General features: G+C 38.8%; 1 protein-coding gene across 1 annotated transcript in view; it reads right to left on the bottom strand.

Moving 5' to 3' along the window:
- Positions 1–3,696: 3,696 nt before the first annotated feature.
- Positions 3,697–18,264, bottom strand: part of LOC126259530 (cytosolic Fe-S cluster assembly factor NUBP2 homolog) — a 91,066-nt gene continuing 76,498 nt past the window's right edge. The window contains exons 5-6 of the mRNA XM_049956396.1: positions 16,560–16,713; positions 3,697–4,317 (exon numbers count right to left, since the gene is read on the bottom strand). Coding sequence (XP_049812353.1) covers positions 4,093–4,317; positions 16,560–16,713 — 379 coding nt within the window. The 3' untranslated portion in view covers positions 3,697–4,092. The remainder of the gene's footprint in view (positions 4,318–16,559; positions 16,714–18,264) is intronic.

Genomic DNA, 18,264 nt, shown 5'->3' with positions numbered 1-18,264 from the left:
ATTGAAATACTTCAACTTCAAAGAGCCACTTACCTACTGCTGACCCCTAATTCACTGTCTGAACTGGCCATATGGATTCTTTAGTAATCCGGAAGATCACATTGTTAATTTTGTCAATTATATATTGGATTCTGTCCGAGTGTTAAAGTTTAGTCAGGTGGCTGCATACTGCCCAGGCTACTTTTCTGAGCATTCATCTAGATGGCTGCTTTCAGTCACTGCCATTTCAGGTTGGCTCCCACTCCAGTGTCCAAAGAGGAGGGTGACAGAAAATGAGATGATAGGGTGAGAATGGCTGTTGTAGATGAGGAGTGGATGGCATAATTGTCTAAGAACTATCTTCCATTTTAGACTCATTTTGACAGTAACTGCTTGTAATTTAGTGGTAAGTAGTACCAGTGAAGAGTAGCATATGCTATTAATAATTACGGCCATCTCTGTCACTGATAAGGTAATCCTTTAAGTGCCCTCCTTAGCAGAAATGCATCCATTTCTTTAAAATATGTCTCATGTAGTGTGTGTCAACGCTTTCCTGGGATCCTTAGTTCTTCCGCAAGTCCAGCTCAGCAGCCAGAGACGGTGTGTGTGTGTGTGTGTGTGTGTGTGTGTGTGTGTGTGTGTGATGTGCTCACTTGTTCAGCAGTCTCTGTTGTGCCTTTCTGTCTGTGACACAATCTCCACTGTATCTGTAAGCTGAATAGTATTCAATCATTTTCATAATATTAGCACTTACGTGATTCTTTGATGTATACATTAAGTGTGTTGCACTATGTATTGGTGTGAAGAAACTTTGAGGTTGACTCAAACTTTGTAGTAGACACCATGGATAGTAATGCTCTTCTTGTTACACCAGAAGATATTCACTGGCATTTTTTCATCTATGAATACAGTAAAGTCCTTGCCGTATACCACAGAGCCAACAGAGCAATTAATGGAACATGAAGAACAGCAAGGTGAGCTGATCCAGTTTCTTCTCTGCTTACATTACTTAATATGCAACTTTTGCGTGCCCCAATATTTTCCGTTTAAAGCAAAACAGGATTCAGAATACAGTGTTGCACTTTTAGGCCACTAAATCCTATTTTAATATATTCAGGTATTATTGGACTGAAAAGCTATACTGGGAAACATGCCACATGGTCACCAGAGCTGCTCCACTGAAGACAAACATGTCGAAAGTGGAGAGAGCTGTCATTTGAGAATTACTGAATCATCCAGAATAGGTCTTTTTTTTTTTTTTTTTTACCTGTTGACAGCAAATGCTATTGTACTACTTTCTCTTTCAGAGTACAATCACAAAATGTACAACATACTTGAGGATCCATTATACAGGAAATTAAAAGAAACAACCATCAAGAATGTTCGACCATGGGCTGCCCCACTGCCAAGGACCTATGGCTTAACAAAAATTCATAAACAATATATTCCTCTATGGCCTATTGTAAACAACATAGGTGCACCTATGTACCAGCTGTCTGAATATCTGACAGCTGTACCAAGCCTCTATATTGGTAAATATAGGCACCACATCAGGAACACTGAACACGTTACTGAATGGCTGCAAGAACTATCGTGTTGTAACCAGGACCTTATGGCAAGTTTTGATGTGGTCTAACTCTTCACTAGAGCACTACTTTCTGATTTCCACATGCTGATGAGAGAGAAGTTCAGCTCCACAATGACTAACCTCTTCCTGTATCACCAGTTGTGGCTAACTTATTCATGGATCCTTCTCTAAGGACTTCATTGTCAATTGGACAGTAGACACAAATCTACCTTCCTTACTCATGGAGGTGATCAAAGAGAAAGTGCTGGAAAAGCAGCACTGAAGCCCACCTGCTTCTTCAGGCATATTGAAGACACATTTGTGGTGTGGCCACACGAGCTTGAAATGATTCAAGAGTCCCTCCCCAACATCTGAACTATGTGCACTCAACATCAAATTCACTGTGGAGGTGGAAGAGAACAACAAACTCCCCTTTGGGGATGCCCTAGTCAAATGGTAAGCTGGCAGCACTATAGGACACTGTGTGCACAGGAAAACTACCTACACTGATTCTTACTTGCATGCCTCCAGCTGCCATCAGATTTCACAGTGTGAGGGTGTACTACATACACTGGTACACAGTGTCCATGCAATATTGTATGAAGAAAGTATACCAAGGCAGCTCAACCATTCAACACGTTCAAGGAGAGCATATATGGTGACAGCCAAATCTGACATGGTTTTGAGCAGAAGATACAGGCCCACCAAACAGAACATGATAAGAAGGATTAGACCATGATGTACCTGCTGTACAACAGCAAAGCATCTAATAAAATCAGCAGAATTCAGACTCTGCATAACATTAAAATGTGTGCACTCTTAGGTATGATGAAAGATGACTTGGGGCTCTGTCTACTGCATCCCTCAATCACATGTGGCAAGGCATACATCAATAATGCAAACTATGCTGGCACACTGTATAGTCACAAGGGACTCAATGAAAAATTAACACAAGTTGGGACTGTGTTATAGAGGAGGCTGTTGGGATATAGGTGGCCAGTGGCCTGATCGACAGAGACTGTGGTTTCACACTCTCAGTAAATTAAAGAATCCAGCCAAAATGTCATCCGAGAGTGACTTCTGCACCCCGCACCCAGTAGGGGCACTGCAAGCACTGAGAGACCAGAGTTCACACCCAGCATATGGTGATCGCCGACCCTCCCTTTCCAGTACTCCACCCTACACAGCATGTGGAATCGGTAGTGAGATAAGTGGTGGGAAGCAATAAATAAAGGAGGTCCTATCTAACAAAGACATTCATTCCACAGGTATCACCTGAAGATGAAAGCAACTGTTTTGTAAAAAACCGCACCCAGCTGGACACCTGACAGCAATAAACAAGATTCATGCTTCTTTCATTGTTTCAATAGTTGGATATTATTTGACCTTTTATTGTGTATCTACCATCAATAACCAACCATATTTTACTCTTTTAGCTGCATTTCATGAAAGGTGGGACTACCACGAGTTTACTGCAATCCCAGACTCTGAAGGCTATCTTTTTAACTGGCTTGCTGACAATATTTTTTTTCTTTATGTTACACAACCCCTGTCTGTCAATAAAACAGGGAGGGAAAACTAATTTCCCCATCCCAAGAGGCAAGACAAAGCAAAAAATTAAAATCAGAACAACTGTCATAATTGTTGGAAGCTTATTGTCGTCCTTTGATGGCCAACTCTTGAAACAAATAAAAATAAACAAAATATTACTAAATAAGAAACTCTACTATCTGGGAAACAATCTTGAAGAGACCAATAGTAACATTTGCACTTCCCATTATTCGTTAAAGACCACATCTCACTTTTTCTCACAGAGCATACAGCAGGCAAGATATTCTGCAATAAATGAGGCAAAAACATTTATCTCAGTTCCACAGTTCTTGAACAGAAACGCGAATAGTCTGTTTCGCAAGACACTAACAAAACAGTTCACAACATTCTTATAACCATTCGTGATTGTTACTTTCACCTAGCTCAAACTACAGTGAGATGGTTGCATGCAAGTAATAAACAGAGTCATTTAAACAAAGCTAATTTAATTACAATGATGCACTGATTTTCCTATGTGTTGGAGGCTGTTACTATCAAAATTTAGAATAATTTTTCCCTTTCCTTTCTATTTACTTTTTTAAACAAATCTCTTGTTCCCATTTTTACACAGACATTGAATTTATTATTTCCCAACACATTAATTTCAGTAATGTACAGTACTTCAGATAATACATCACTACATATAAAACTATTAAGATTCAAATTTTAATGCTTATGTAAATATCTCATGAGAGGTAAAGAAAATAAACTTTTGAAAGTAAAAAACAGAAATACACAATTATTTCAATAGGTTTTCATATACAGTCATGTTTTGCAACAATGAACAACTTAGTCAATATGCTTCACAAGTCCCACATAAAAAAATTCTACAAAAACTTCTCACACAATTCTTACATAAAAAAGGAGGCATTAGTTTTATAATTTATTCGAACATAGCTTACTGTATCCCAACAGAGCTTATTGTGTAAACTGACTTATTACTATTAAAAGTACATTTAGGTCTTCTCTGTTGATTGGACGTCAGAAGTAACTGTTACACGCTGAACTATGGACTTCAGCACTGCTGTAACAGGTGACTCAGGGGCGAGTGCTGCATAGCTTTCACCGCTGTCAGCACACTTGCCAATTCTAGGATCAATTGGCACACATCCAAGGAATGGAACTTTAGCCAAATCAGCCAGTGATTTTCCACCACCAGAAGAAAATATATTGGTACATTCCTGATAGAACATATTATAAAATCAGATCTGCAATGGATAAGTAGCATAAACTAATCAAAAATGTTACTTTCTGAAGAAATGTTGTCTGGTGATACTTTTGTGTTTTGTAACTGCCCTGATAATCTGAGAATAACTTTTAACAAATGTTTGGACAAAATTTACATCATGAAACAAATCAAAACTTGCATCATAAAACAAATCCACAATCAGTCTTCCTATAATTCATTGTTAGTAACAAATAAAATAAACAGGTATTGTGCATCAGCAATTGAGAGAGAGAATTCACATTCAGTCCACAATCAGGAGTTTCGTGACTAAACAAAATAAAAAGCATTCCAACACTAGACATATATTCAGGTGCTAAGTTCAAAAGATAATCAAGCTGTCCTCATTATCACTCAGAACATTTTCAAATCATTTTCACTCATTAAATTAAATAAAAAAAAAGAAAGAGACACATAATTGGAGGCATCACATAATAATAAGTATCCTTATGCTGGCAGAAAAGTGGTTAGTCAAGGCACTGAAGAAGTCCATCAACTAAGCAAATCAATGACACACAATGCTAACAAATAGATCTGCAAGGCACACAGTTGGCAGTAACACTGTTGGAAAGCTGGCAACTTAAGATGTACACTACACAGGTGACGTGATGGTCCCACAGAGGAATTCACAGCACAAAGGCTGAAAGTCTGGATTCATCCTACATTGCTGTTCAGGGTGTTTCAACTCCATATATGGCTCTCAGGTCTGCTTGCCAAGGAAGGTTTCATAAATCTCACAATATTTTGTTGAGGCAACTGCCTGACATTGTTAAGTGGTTGCTACTTGCCAGCAGTAACCAGCAGCCACAAACGTGATGATGTAGAGCAGTTGTCAAGAGGATATACTGTGTGAGATTTATAAAACATGATCTAGTGACAGACTTGACATTGAACATATCTACCAGGAAGCCTGAAAAGTCATGTACATATTACTCATCCACATAAAAAATAGTATACTCTGCACTGAGATTGTGCTTCCTGGCTGTCATGTTTTATGAATTTGAAGAACATAAATATCCATGTTAACATAGGCAGTGACGGAGCCATTCAAATGTTTTGTTATCTGGACACAGACATTCTTGGTACTTTTCTTTATACAGATTATGTACCTAAATAACATTTTGGTTCCCCAAACTGTAAAGGAAATGCAATGTCATACAACAAGGCAAAGACACTGCTTCTAGCACATTATTAGACCAGGCAATGAAGGAAAATTAGGGGAGAAAATTCATTTAGTAGCAAACTTTTGCACAGTGGTAGGAGGGAGTGCCAAGAACAACATACTAAAAATCCTGATCAGTGTGATGGTGGGGGGTGGTGGTGGTGGTGAGGGGGCGGGGGAGGGGAGTGGCATTTAAAGCCACTTATTCATGTTTTTCTTGAATAACTTGAAAAGTGTTGCAGCTTCCAGCGAAAATGTTCCCAGAACAAAATTAAACTACATTAAATTGCCTGAAAAAAGATTTTATTCATTTTTTATCTAGGACTAATATTTTCTGTGTTGCAGCTGAAAGAAAAACTGCAGACTATTATGAATAGTGTTTTAATAGTATAAAATTAATGTTTATTGTTAAATGAAGTGGGTTAGAAGCAAATATTGAATGTAGAGCCTTATTAAGAGATAAAATATGCTCTGGAGGTGTAACAGGTTGAGGGTCATGCACTTCCCTCCTTCAAGGATCTGCAAAGTGAAGATCAAGCAGGCAATCCTCTGCTCTCTCTGCCATACTACATCACAAGAGGCAACTACAGTGTGCAGCGCAGCTTACAAATCACTGGCACTGCTGTGCAAACAAGCCCAAGGTGTGTTTATTTTCAACAAAGTGCATTAACAATACTAACATAAGAAATGCATATGAGCAGAATCTACATAAATCTCTACCCACCCATCTACACTGCTAGAGGAGAAACTTATGCTTAGTCATCCTGTACAGCAGCTGTAGCACTCTTCCAGGAAAGGCAACTTTCTCCACCTTGAGTGCTGCTAGCTTTTCAGTTTACAGATTATACATCCACAGTTCTTTTATATTAAAAATCATTTCACTGAGTTTGTGTTTATATAGTGAAGTTATTTTCAGTTTATTAAGTGAGTACTTATTTGCAGCTGTTAAGTGAGCTAATACAACTGTCTACTACACTGAGAGCCTGTCCCAAGTGTAACATGCTGTCAATATGTATTCAATAATGTGTCTTTCATTTTCTCCACTAACAGTGGCTGGAATACTTTCAAAGAACGGACAGCATCAAATATATCACCCCAATGTTAGCTCTCTCGACATCAGAAATGGCCCAGAGGTGTAAACTGACTCAATCTAAAATCCAGGTGTTACGGAATTTTAGATATTTCAGCATATTTCAAACAATGCGTTACAGCAGATTAAAGCCAGAATTCTGGCTGGAGCAGCTGGAAATGCCTATCATGTACGCTTGAAAAGTTCTTGTTTGTGTGAATGTGTGTGTGTTTTCCTTTCTGAAGATTGGCCAACAGCTCAATGTGCCTGTCTGCAACTCAATGTGTCATCTTTACAGTGAGTAACAATCTACCCTATTCATAATGTTGTTGGAATAAAAGTTATACTTATGATGAAACAAAAATGAAGACATGAAGGGGAAAACGAACAGAAATGGACAGAACCATTTAGTTAGCTTCAAAACATTTTAAATTTTATATCAATCCCTTTTATCATACATGAACTAATGATATTGCCTAAGGGCAACATGTAATGAAGTGCAATAACAAAATTCCCTTTTTTGTCTTACAGTTGCATGGATTCCTAATTTTTTTATGATCAGGATGTATTAACACATGGTAACTTTGTCCAGAAAAATTCTTGCATGCAAGGAACTATCACAAATTGACTATTGCAGTTATAGACAGAAGACCCATCAAAAACTAAGACTGAATTACTCAAAGGAAAATAGATGAACAGGAACGAATAAAATACTAAAATTAAGCATCGATTTCTTCATATTCATCAAGTATTCCTTAGCAGCAGATACACAAAGGGTGGGGAGAGCATAAAACTGGGTAACATAATTATCTATATGTATTACTACATTAAGGTCCGCTACAGCATTTTCTTGTCTGTATGTGAAGGCTAATCTCAAAAGCCACTGAAGGAATTTTGATATGGTTTTCACTGATACATAGGATAATTTACGAGATAGGTTTGTGTATATAGTTTACAATCACACAAATGATGAGTGAATAAATATACATAATGTTATCTGTTACATATTTAAGTGGCATTTGGAGTGACTTCTGTAGTAATGACGGAAGCTATGTGCTGGTCAGCTACCGTAGAAGCTTTATCTCAGGGAAAAAGAAGTAAAGCAAACAGCTGCGGCAATTCCAGAGAGCAACAAAGCTTGACAGGAGTGTATAGATATTGTAAATTGAAGCCTCTTCATTTTTCTGTCTATGTGTGAAGGCTAACCTCAGGAACTACCGTAGGGATTTGGATACAGTTTTCAATAACAGACTAATTCACAGAGAAAATTTGTGTGTAATTTGTTACTGCAATCAGGCCCTAGATACCTAGTGCTGCTCATACGACGCTGGGGCAGATCACTAGATTAAACTATAGGTGTTGACAACCAAATGGTCACATGTAACATAGCTCAATACTGGACCTATTGTCATTACATTGTTAGGAGTGAAGTGTACACCATCATATTAATATCAGATTTTTTATTCTTGCAGGTTTTTTTTTTTGGGGGGGGGGGGGGTGGCTGAGAAGGAAGAGGATGGAAGGGAGACAGACAGAGGGAGAGGAGGGGGGGGGGGAGGGTGAGGGAGGTCCATAAGCACTTTCAATTATTTGACATTTCAAAATAATGAGTCAAGGGCCTTCAGGATGCAGGTTTGGTTGTTGACAGCCCACAAAAAGTCCAAGATATGATGAACTCTCTTTCTGTTAATGATATGTGAAATAAATAAACAGTAATTTACAGTCAAACAGCACAAATTTCTTTCAAAAAGCCTTTTATTGTTATTCCACTTATCAACAGACAACAGGCCTGAATATGACCATTTTGGTGCTTGTAAAAAACACGTATACTGGAACTTGTAACACTATAACACTGATATGATATTTTTCAACATTTCTTTTAGTGTCTCCTAATTCTAAACAAGCAAAAATTTTTGTTTCTTGTAGCTTCAAAATTTCATCTAAGAGTGAAACAAAATAGGTTTTTTACTTCCAACATGCATTTTGTTAAGCAATCTTTAACAACCTTTAATTAATTTTATGAACATTATTTTACACTGGGTCATTTCAGTAGGGAAGTGTTGGGGAAACTTATGAGCTTTTATACTTGTGACGGAGCAAACTGTGATGATAGAATATAGAGTGGGTTTGTGAGTCTCATCCAAGATGAGAAGTTGGTCAATGAGAGGACAAATCTTATTTTACGATACACGACGGGAGTGAAATATGTGAGTAGGCAAATTGAGTTCCAAATAACATCAAGAGCCAGTCCTGAAATCGTCTGCAATTAACCATGGTGTTCTCATAATGTCTGGAGCTAATGGAGCATTGTTAAGGATGTAGACACTGCCGTCTCAATAGCATTGACAAGCTGCGAGACTGATTAACTTAGAACTTTTGTATGGCACACACCCAGTGGTTCAAATGGCTCTGAGCACTATGGGACTTAACATCTGTGGTCATCAGTCCCCTACAACTTAGCACTACTTAAACATAACTAACCTAAGGACATCACACACATCCATGCCCGAGGCAGGATTCGAACCTGCGACCGTAGCAGTCGCACGGCTCTGGACTGAGCGCCTAGAACCGCTAGACCACCGCGGCCGGCCACACACCCAGTGAATTTGACTGACAACTGAATAATAACACTACAGAAATTATGAAAAAATGCTTGGGAGAAATTTATAAAGAAGATAATACAGATGATGGAAAATTCTCTCTTTGTTATACATATTCTTGTAACTCTCTGTTAAATTTATTCCTACAGTACTTTGAGTCTTGTTTTCCCCTAAAACAAATGAGGGCAAAACTGAACAGAAGCAAGATAGTGTATAGATAACTCCAGGGATTAAACTAGTTTGTCCTAGGAAGAGAGAGCACTATGTAATTTGGAGAACAAGCAGTTGGCAAGATCTGAAACTTCATTATCACCAGTATTGTTAAATCCTACTTTCATTCATTAAAAAAGAGAAACTAATGTACTGTGCTCAAAACAATAAAACATTCTAAGAATGAGGCAAAAGTAGGAAACAAACAAAATTAGTAAACCAAATGAAACTGTGCCCCCAGAAAATAGCTGTAGCAGAAATGGTGACACTTTCAAACCTTTGGTGATCAAATTCGATGATTACTTCCTACAGTGGCTGCAAACACTGCAGCCAGTAATAAACAACCAAATAGAGATACATTAGAGTTACTTGTGCAGACACTGAATACACCACCAACAGACATTAGAAGACCTCATAAAGTGTTAAAGTGCGCGTCATTTATGACGGCGGCCGAGTTTAGGTTCGTTCTGCGCATATTACGTCACAAAACACAGTCAGCCAATTAACATAGAACGACGTTGCCAGAGCTCGACTACAGTGCAGAGCACGGACGAGTGTCTTCAGTTTTAGAAACGTTCAGTCATAAATAAAGTAATCGAACAAAAGTAATGTCTTGATAGCAGACTTTCTTTTATAGAAAGTTTGGAAAAAGCATTCTTTATACCAATTGCTTCATATTCTATTAATTAATTAAACCAAACAAGCAATAAGCCTCCTAATTCAGGTGATAGCAAGGAAAGGTGTTTGTATCATTATCACTAACCGCTTTTTCGCAATAAAGAACAGCGGTAATTGTTATTTCCTATTGTACTTCGACGAAACGTGAGTAATTCATAGTCATACCAAATGTTTGTCGGTACTTTGCGTGATATTTTAATGTCCTCCGAAGGATGAATGTAACGACGAGTTGCGTTGGCGTAATGGTTAAAGTGTATGGCTGCGAAGCTAAAGGTTCTAAGTTCAAACCCTCTTTAGTGCTTAATATTTTCTTTAATTAAAAACAATATCGATGTGTCTTACTTCATGAATTTTATTCGTTTGAATGTAATTTTTTGAAATTTCTAGTGGCAACTAAAATGGACCATATGGAAAGTATACGCTATAGACTTTTACATCTGCAAACTATTCAAAATTTCGTGCAGTGGTTTACTACATTAATGCTGCACAATAACTGCGTTGAACATCGAAACAAAATTAAGGCATTTATGGGGGGAAGGTATCAGTCGAGAAGATGTGTAAAAAATCAAATTTTTGGGCCAAATAGTTTTTATGAAATCGAATGACAAAGTGTATCAAAGCAGTCGAAACACTATGTGTCTGCACAGGCGAGCAGTGCAATCATGACAAAATCGCGCACATCGCGGAATGCGGGGAGCACGTCTCTGTAGCAGCGAAAGGGGTTAATGCGGCCGTGGTGGCTTTACTTCATAAACTGCGCGCTCCCCCGTAAACGTAAGGCTAGGCGCGCACAGGCGATTTTTCAGTCGGCGCGACTGAACAATCGCTGTCGCGGAAGTACATTGTGGTGCGCACACAGCGGCAGGAAAATCGCAACTACTCTCAGTACCTGCATGGATTTCATCGAAACAGCTTGTTTGGTGGTGCTTTTACTACGAAAAAGAGCGAGAAAACAGCGCAAATGTCGTTACTGGGTGCATCCGATTGTAAGTCAAAGACTAGTGAAAGGGCAGTTTTACAAATTACACGAAGAGTTACAAAATCACCAAAATAAATTCTTTCAATACTATCGAATGAGTAAGAATAGTTTTGATACACTGCTTCAGACAGTAGGACCGAATATAACAAAACAAGATACGACATGGAGGAAGTGTATACCACCTGAGGAGCGCTTATCAGTGACTTTGAGGTGAGCACACATTATTTCATTCAACAGTTTTTATTGCCCTTTTACATTATTGATTAGATACATCAAGAGAATCGTTTCATTCAACAATTGTTGTTGCCATTTTACATTACTGATCAGATACATCAAGAAAATCACTACTGCAAGTCGAAACTGGCGAACTTGTTTCATGAAAGAACTGCAAAACCATGTTGCGCATAGAGGTTTCTGTGGTCTTGTTGCGGTTGTCTGGAGAGGGGCACACGAACAAATTTTGTGGAGGTTCCGTTTCATTTAGGACATTTGAAGAATACGGTTGAACGAATGAAGATGCTGGAGAATAAGTTGCTTGAGTGGTGTTATAAGTCGCTTGAGTTGTGTTATAGCACATGTTTGGATGCTGTGGAAAAATCGGTGAAAGCTGATAATATCTGGCATTCCTCATCACATTCAGTATTTCTATTTTCGCGTAATGTTTCTGTTCTTCGTTTAACTTCACCAGCATGGGGACAAGCATTAATGCAAAATTCTTATCCTCGTCAACTTCTTCTTTTTGTCTGTCTTGTAATATATTTAATAGAGATTCCTCGTAGGACGTAACCTTCTTGGCCTCTCTTTTCGTAGGATGTCGTACTTTTTTGCTCTGTGCAGTATCGTTGCTGTTTTGTGAAGACAAACTGGGGGGAGAAACTACTTCCTTGTTTCCTGTGCTACTGGGCATGATTTCGATGTTGCTGGTGGTCGGTCTGTCTTCCATCTGAGGGAGCAGAAATAACATTGCATCGAAGTATAGATATTTCCGCCGGCCGAAGTGGCCGTGCGGTTAAAGGCGCTGCAGTCTGGAACCGCAAGACCGCTACGGTCGCAGGTTCGAATCCTGCCTCGGGCATGGATGTTTGTGATGTCCTTAGGTTAGTTAGGTTTAACTAGTTCTAAGTTCTAGGGGACTGATGACCTAAGATGTTAAGTCCCATAGTGCTCAGAGCCATTTGAACCATAGATATTTCCTCCGTTTTCTTGCAGCCTCGCCAGACGACGATTTTTTCTGTGATGCCAGTTCTCTCGCGAAGCAGTCCTTCAGATTTTTCCACTTCCTTTGAATTTCTTTACCTGTCATAAATGAAATTATCACTGTATATAATTTATTGTAAGTATTTACCTTAATACTTCTATGAGTAAATATTAATGCTGTTACTGAATATTATTTCTTCCAGATACCTTGCAACTGGAAATAGCTTTCGCTCATTACACTACGAATATCTACTGGGGGCCACTACAATCAGAGAAATTGTGAAGGATACATGCGAGCAGTTGTGGCAATGTCTACAGCCTATTCATATGGCAGAAAAAACTGAAGATGATTGGAAGATTATTGCCAAACAGTTTTTAGACAGAACTGACTTTCCAAATTGCATTGGTGCTGTGGACGGGAAACATGTGAGACTGAAGAAGCCTGCTGACAGTGGCTCAGAGTTTTATAATTACAAAAATTATTTTTCGACAATACTTTTGGCCGTAGTGGACGCTGACTATTGTTTCACTGTGATAGACGTGGGCTCGTACGGAGCCAATGGGGATTCTAATGTGTTCAAGAAATCCAACTTCTATCAAAAACTGAAATCTAATCAGTTAAACATTCCAAATCCTCAAAAATTACCACAAGACGAGGAAGGAGAGCCTCAACCTTTTAATTTTGTAGGAGATGAAGCATTTGCACTGTCTAGACATATTCTGCGGCCGTACTCGAGGAAAAACCTGTCAATGAAACAGCGTGTTTTTAATTATAGACATTGTTGTGCTCGTAGAATGGTGGAATGTACTTTGGGGATTTTGGCTAACAAATGGAGAATATTTCATCGACCTATGGATGTGGATGTTGGTTTTTCAGACATAATCATAAAAGCATGTTGTATTCTCCATAATTTCGTAAGACGAAATGACGGTGTACGAACTGAGGACGAGTCGTACGAATGCCTTCTGAAAGCCTGTAGGAATAAGAGCTGATGCGTGTGGTATGCAGATACGGGATTATTTTGCAAACTACTTTGTGACTCCACAAGGATCAGTATCTTGGCAATATGAAAAAATTTAAATTGTTGCAACTGTGATGTCTACATGAATGAATAAAATAAGTGAACCATGAAATACCTTTGTTAGTCTTTTCTGGTCCAGGCATTTCAGTCCAGTTCCGAATTAGGCTGCAGCATACTTCTCCCCATAGTTTCTCTTTCAAATTTCGATCACTGTATTCTTTTAATTTCCTGTTGTAGAGAGCTGGTCGCTTTTTTACTTCTGCAATTAGTCTTTCTGAATCGACAACACAACCTACAATGTCATCCGTAGCGCAACTCCCGTTATCAGACATGCTGCTGGCGCACTGAACTTGTGTGTATGCAACACAGAGCGAGAGCGACCGACTGAGAAATCGCGTCGCTAGTGCGCGCGGGCCCATTCCAGTGCCTGTGAATCATTCCACACCTGCGACAATCGCGTCGCGCGTGAAATAGGGACGGTTGCGTCTTTTAAATCGCCGCTACTTTTTTGTCGCACGTGCGCGCGCTCCTATTCGAGCCACTGTGTTTCATTCTTGCGACAAATAAATCGCGCGACGGAAAATCACCAGTGCGCGCCTAGCCTAAGTTTGCGAAATATGCTATGGCGCTGCTTCTCTTGGCGCGTACAACTGGCAACGCAGCAATCTCCCGCGTCTGGGCGGGCATGCGCGAACCGCCAAGATAAAAGAATTGAACTATAGTGGAACTAAACAACGGAAGATATTCTGGTGGTATACTCTGTGACACTGGACCAAAACCTTTGACTGTATAGACCACAAAATTCTAGACACCACATTAAAGAGTTATCACATTAATGGCATCTCCCTTGCATGGGTGGAATCTTACCTCCATAACACAAGACAGAAGGTCTCATTAACAGTGTGTGTCTCAGGTATGAAAATAACTTCAGGATGGGGAAAAATAATATGTTGAGTGCCAAGGGATCATAACTGAGCCCACTTTTGTTTCTAACCTGCATAAATGATATTCCAATGACTTTAAAAATAAGTTCCAAAACTGCAATGTTTGTTGATCACACAAGCATATTAATGAAGGATTCAAACTTAATGGAGCAGAGACAGCACAGATGACTACTGAACAGGCCTACAAGTGGTTCACAGCTAATGGTTTAAGTCTTAATCTTAGAAACATTCATATTATGCAAACTGAGACAAATGATAATGAGCTTTTAACACCAGAAGTACACATAATGGGTATACTCTGAATAAAGTGTTTGTTCATCGGAAATGTGTAGTAAGAATACTGTATGACACAGATAATAGTGCATTCTGCAGAAGCTTTTTTAATAATCTTGGAATGCTTATACTCATTTCTCAATATATTTACTCTTAATGATTTTTATGATTGATGATAAAAATAAGTTTCAACTGAACAAGCACAATACAGGACACAAAAATAATTTTCATGTAGACTTTGCCTTGTTGTCCAGGGTTCAGAATAAAATTATACGCTGGCAGTAAGGCATGCAACAAGCTCCCATCTACCATAAAGCAAGAAATTGGGAATCTTAACCAATTTAAAAGAAAACTAATAATAATTTCATGTGACTGAACAGCCTAATGCAAGTCTTTCAATTGGATGCCACTTCAGTGACTTGCTTGCCCATGTCCATCCCAGTAAGCCTATCGGAGAAAGGGGACATACAGTATAACATGGAATCCGAACAATATATCATTCCTGACAAACCTTCACACCGAAAAGAAAATTAAAAACATACCTCAATAGCCACCCTTTCTACAAATTACCTGAATATACAGATGAAGGGGTTGAAAATTCCCTTTGTTGTGAAGCTGTACAAATAATAATGTACTAGGACTAAATATCTATAGATGTAACACTTTTCTTTGAAAAATACCACTGCAATCAAATAAATATGATGCCAGTAATAGCAGAGGAGCAGCAGCAACACAGTAAAACCAAGGAGACAGCTTTCTAGCTAATTTACTTGATTAAATGTAGGTGGTATAAGTGTGAAGAGCATTGAGCAGTATAGTGATGGTTTTTTATTAATACAATATACAGGTTAAGTTTTTATTATGTCTGTCTTTTGTGTTAACATACACATGGACTCAGTCTACATCCCTGAAAGTTCTCCTTCTTGATGGGAACTACGAAACACAAATGAATGAATGGCTGAACAGTGATATGTTAAGTGTACTTAGGCAGAGTCTTAAGTACCTAGAGAATCCAGATAGTACGTGGGTGAAGCATGTGGCCCACAGGCTGCTCTTTAATGATCAATTCTCCTCACAAGCCGTCCATACCCTTAGCATATAGTTCACCTGAGGCTTCTTAAATAGTAGCTTTTAATATCCTTGTAATCTTGGTAGGTAAGCCAAAATTTCCATGCCCTATGACACTTCACTGTTGCACCCAACAGTGCTTACTGAAGCTTGCCCAAAGTTCACAAGTGCGAAACTGCCAACACTGACAAGTCCACAATATGGAAAGCCCGCGTTCACCAAATCTGAACTCAATATGTGTGATTCAGACAACATGTACATGAAGTATGAACACATCCGGCATTATCTAAGAATGTAAAATTATGAGACTGAGATGAGGGAGCACATTTAAATTGATGACGTCAAACAGAGAGAAACTGAAAGAGAGAGAGAGAGAGAGATGTAGTATGTGTTCCAACACAGAGGATGTAGAACAACATCTATATGAATATTGAATTGTATCTTATACAGGGTGTTTCACAATTTCTATTGTAGGCTTCTAGGGGTGTAGATAGGTCTTAGGAGAGACTACTATTTCACAGAAGAATATGTAATGGTTAAGAGCTGCGCAACACAAGTACTGAGAACATTTTCTGTATCACCTTGATCTATCACACACTATTTTCATCAGACTATAATAATGTCTGTGAGAAACTGATACAGTCACAACTAAGAGAGTTGACTGTGTTGCTATACAGATGTTCACCAGGGATTGTGGACCATGTATTTGAAAACATGCATCATGGATATACCCTGTGCAATGAACAGCAGGGTGACCACACTGTACTGCTCCTGCTTATTGCATAGGTCTAAACCATTGTCTCTGCTGTGTAAGTATCATGAAGTAGATGTAAAAATGATCCAATGTTCAAACTTCCAAACAGTACATTTCTAGATATGAGTTCCTTATCAAAACACTAAGTTCCCTCTCTAGCATCCCTAGAAGCCTGTAATAGGATCTGCGTCAAACTCTGTATATGAATCACCTTTACTCTCAAAAGCAGTTTGTATACTCACTGCACAGCTTGGACACACATAACCACTCATATTTTCAATCACACCAACAACTGGAATGCCAGTTTTGCGGCAGAATGTTAGTTCTTTTGTCACATCCTCAACAGCCAAAGCTTGCGGAGTTGTAACTAATATAGCACCATCACAGTTCAAAGTCCTGGAAAAACAGAACAATCAAAAGTTACTAATCTGACAGTTACAAGCACTAATAAAATGAGAAGTTTTTGAAGTTTGATAATGGAACCAATAACTGAATTAAAAAAAAAAACTTGTTCTTTTTACTTAGGTGGCCCCATCAAGTCAGATGCTCATCAATTGCCTAAAATACTAGAGACTATAAATATGACACAAAACGATAAACTTATGTTCTGACATAAGCAAAGAAAATATTTAATACAAAACCAGAAAAACAGTTCAAAATTGAATAACAAGATAGAATTGTTCTGCAGTTGTTAGAACAAACTGGAAATAGGCTGCGAGTTTGTCAGAAAGAATTGTACACATACTAACATGCTAAGAAAATTTCATCAGACTAACACTAAATGGAGACCAAAAGTGCACAGTCCATTGATTACTGTCAGTCAGAAGAAGTAACAGAAGTTGATGCCACTAAATTTAATATAAAAAACTTCCTCTGGACACATGCTGGGCAGCCATAGCTGGCAGCGTTGCTCGAGACTGACTGTCAGTACTATCTTAGTGGTGGCAGAGAGAGAGAGAGAGAGAGAGAGAGAGAGAGAGAGAGAGAGAGAGAAATACGATCTTGCTTAAGATCAAAGTCATTCTCTCACAATCTCCCTTGGCTCCACTAGCACATTCACACTATTACAAAAACGTTAAAAAGACCAACATTCATCAAATGTTCTAAAACATTTATAAAAAAAACATGAATAATACAATAATAACACCAAAGTCATGACACAGAGAGATACTGCCAGTTGATTATTTATGGAAAGTGTGGTTGGGCCAGCCATCCTGATGACACAAAAACTCCTCCCTTATCTTTTAGGGAGCAAGTCTGCCATTTTTCAGAATCTTGAAGTTTGAACCACATTCGTCTCATTGTCAGCTACACTACAGGACAGATCTGCTAGTAAATTAGCCTCTGTGCTCTCGCCTGACTATGAAATACATTTACTTAAATTGGTGCACTGTGATATGTACACCATGAGCACTGTACACAAGACGGCCCGCCCTCCCACTGGAGCAAGAATCTACAGAGCACCAGACTGTGCCCTATATGTGAGATGGGTCTCATCTCTTCCGTGTGGCTAGAAGAAGATATGTAACAGCTGAGTTGTTGGCTTTATGAGCTAGTGTTCATTATTCACTTGCAGCCTCTTTTCCCCTTTTATACATGACAATATACCTCAAAAACCAAGTGATGTATGGGGATGTCAAATTGAACCACTGCATTACCAGGACATTCCTACTTGGCTGCCAGTTCCTTGAATTCTCATGTGCTCTTGTGCCCACCAGGATGAATCTCTTTCTGTGTAGGTAAAGCAATGTGTCTTGCATATTCTGGATTAATTTACCTGCCTGGTACAACTTTGTTTGGACTGAAGACCACTCATGAGTCAGAGCAGCGAAGAAATTTTGCAATCTGAGTAGATCTCATCTGCTCCAGTGCCCCACATGCTATTCTACACCAAACACACCACAGCCAGCTTAGAGACAGAAGTGATGACACTTTCTACAGGACCAG

Source organism: Schistocerca nitens, chromosome 5 (assembly GCF_023898315.1).
Source record: "Schistocerca nitens isolate TAMUIC-IGC-003100 chromosome 5, iqSchNite1.1, whole genome shotgun sequence".
In the NCBI taxonomy this organism is placed as follows: Eukaryota; Metazoa; Arthropoda; class Insecta; order Orthoptera; family Acrididae; genus Schistocerca; species Schistocerca nitens.
The sequence above is the reverse complement of the archived record's forward strand: the minus strand, read 5'-3'. Positions and strand labels throughout refer to the sequence as shown.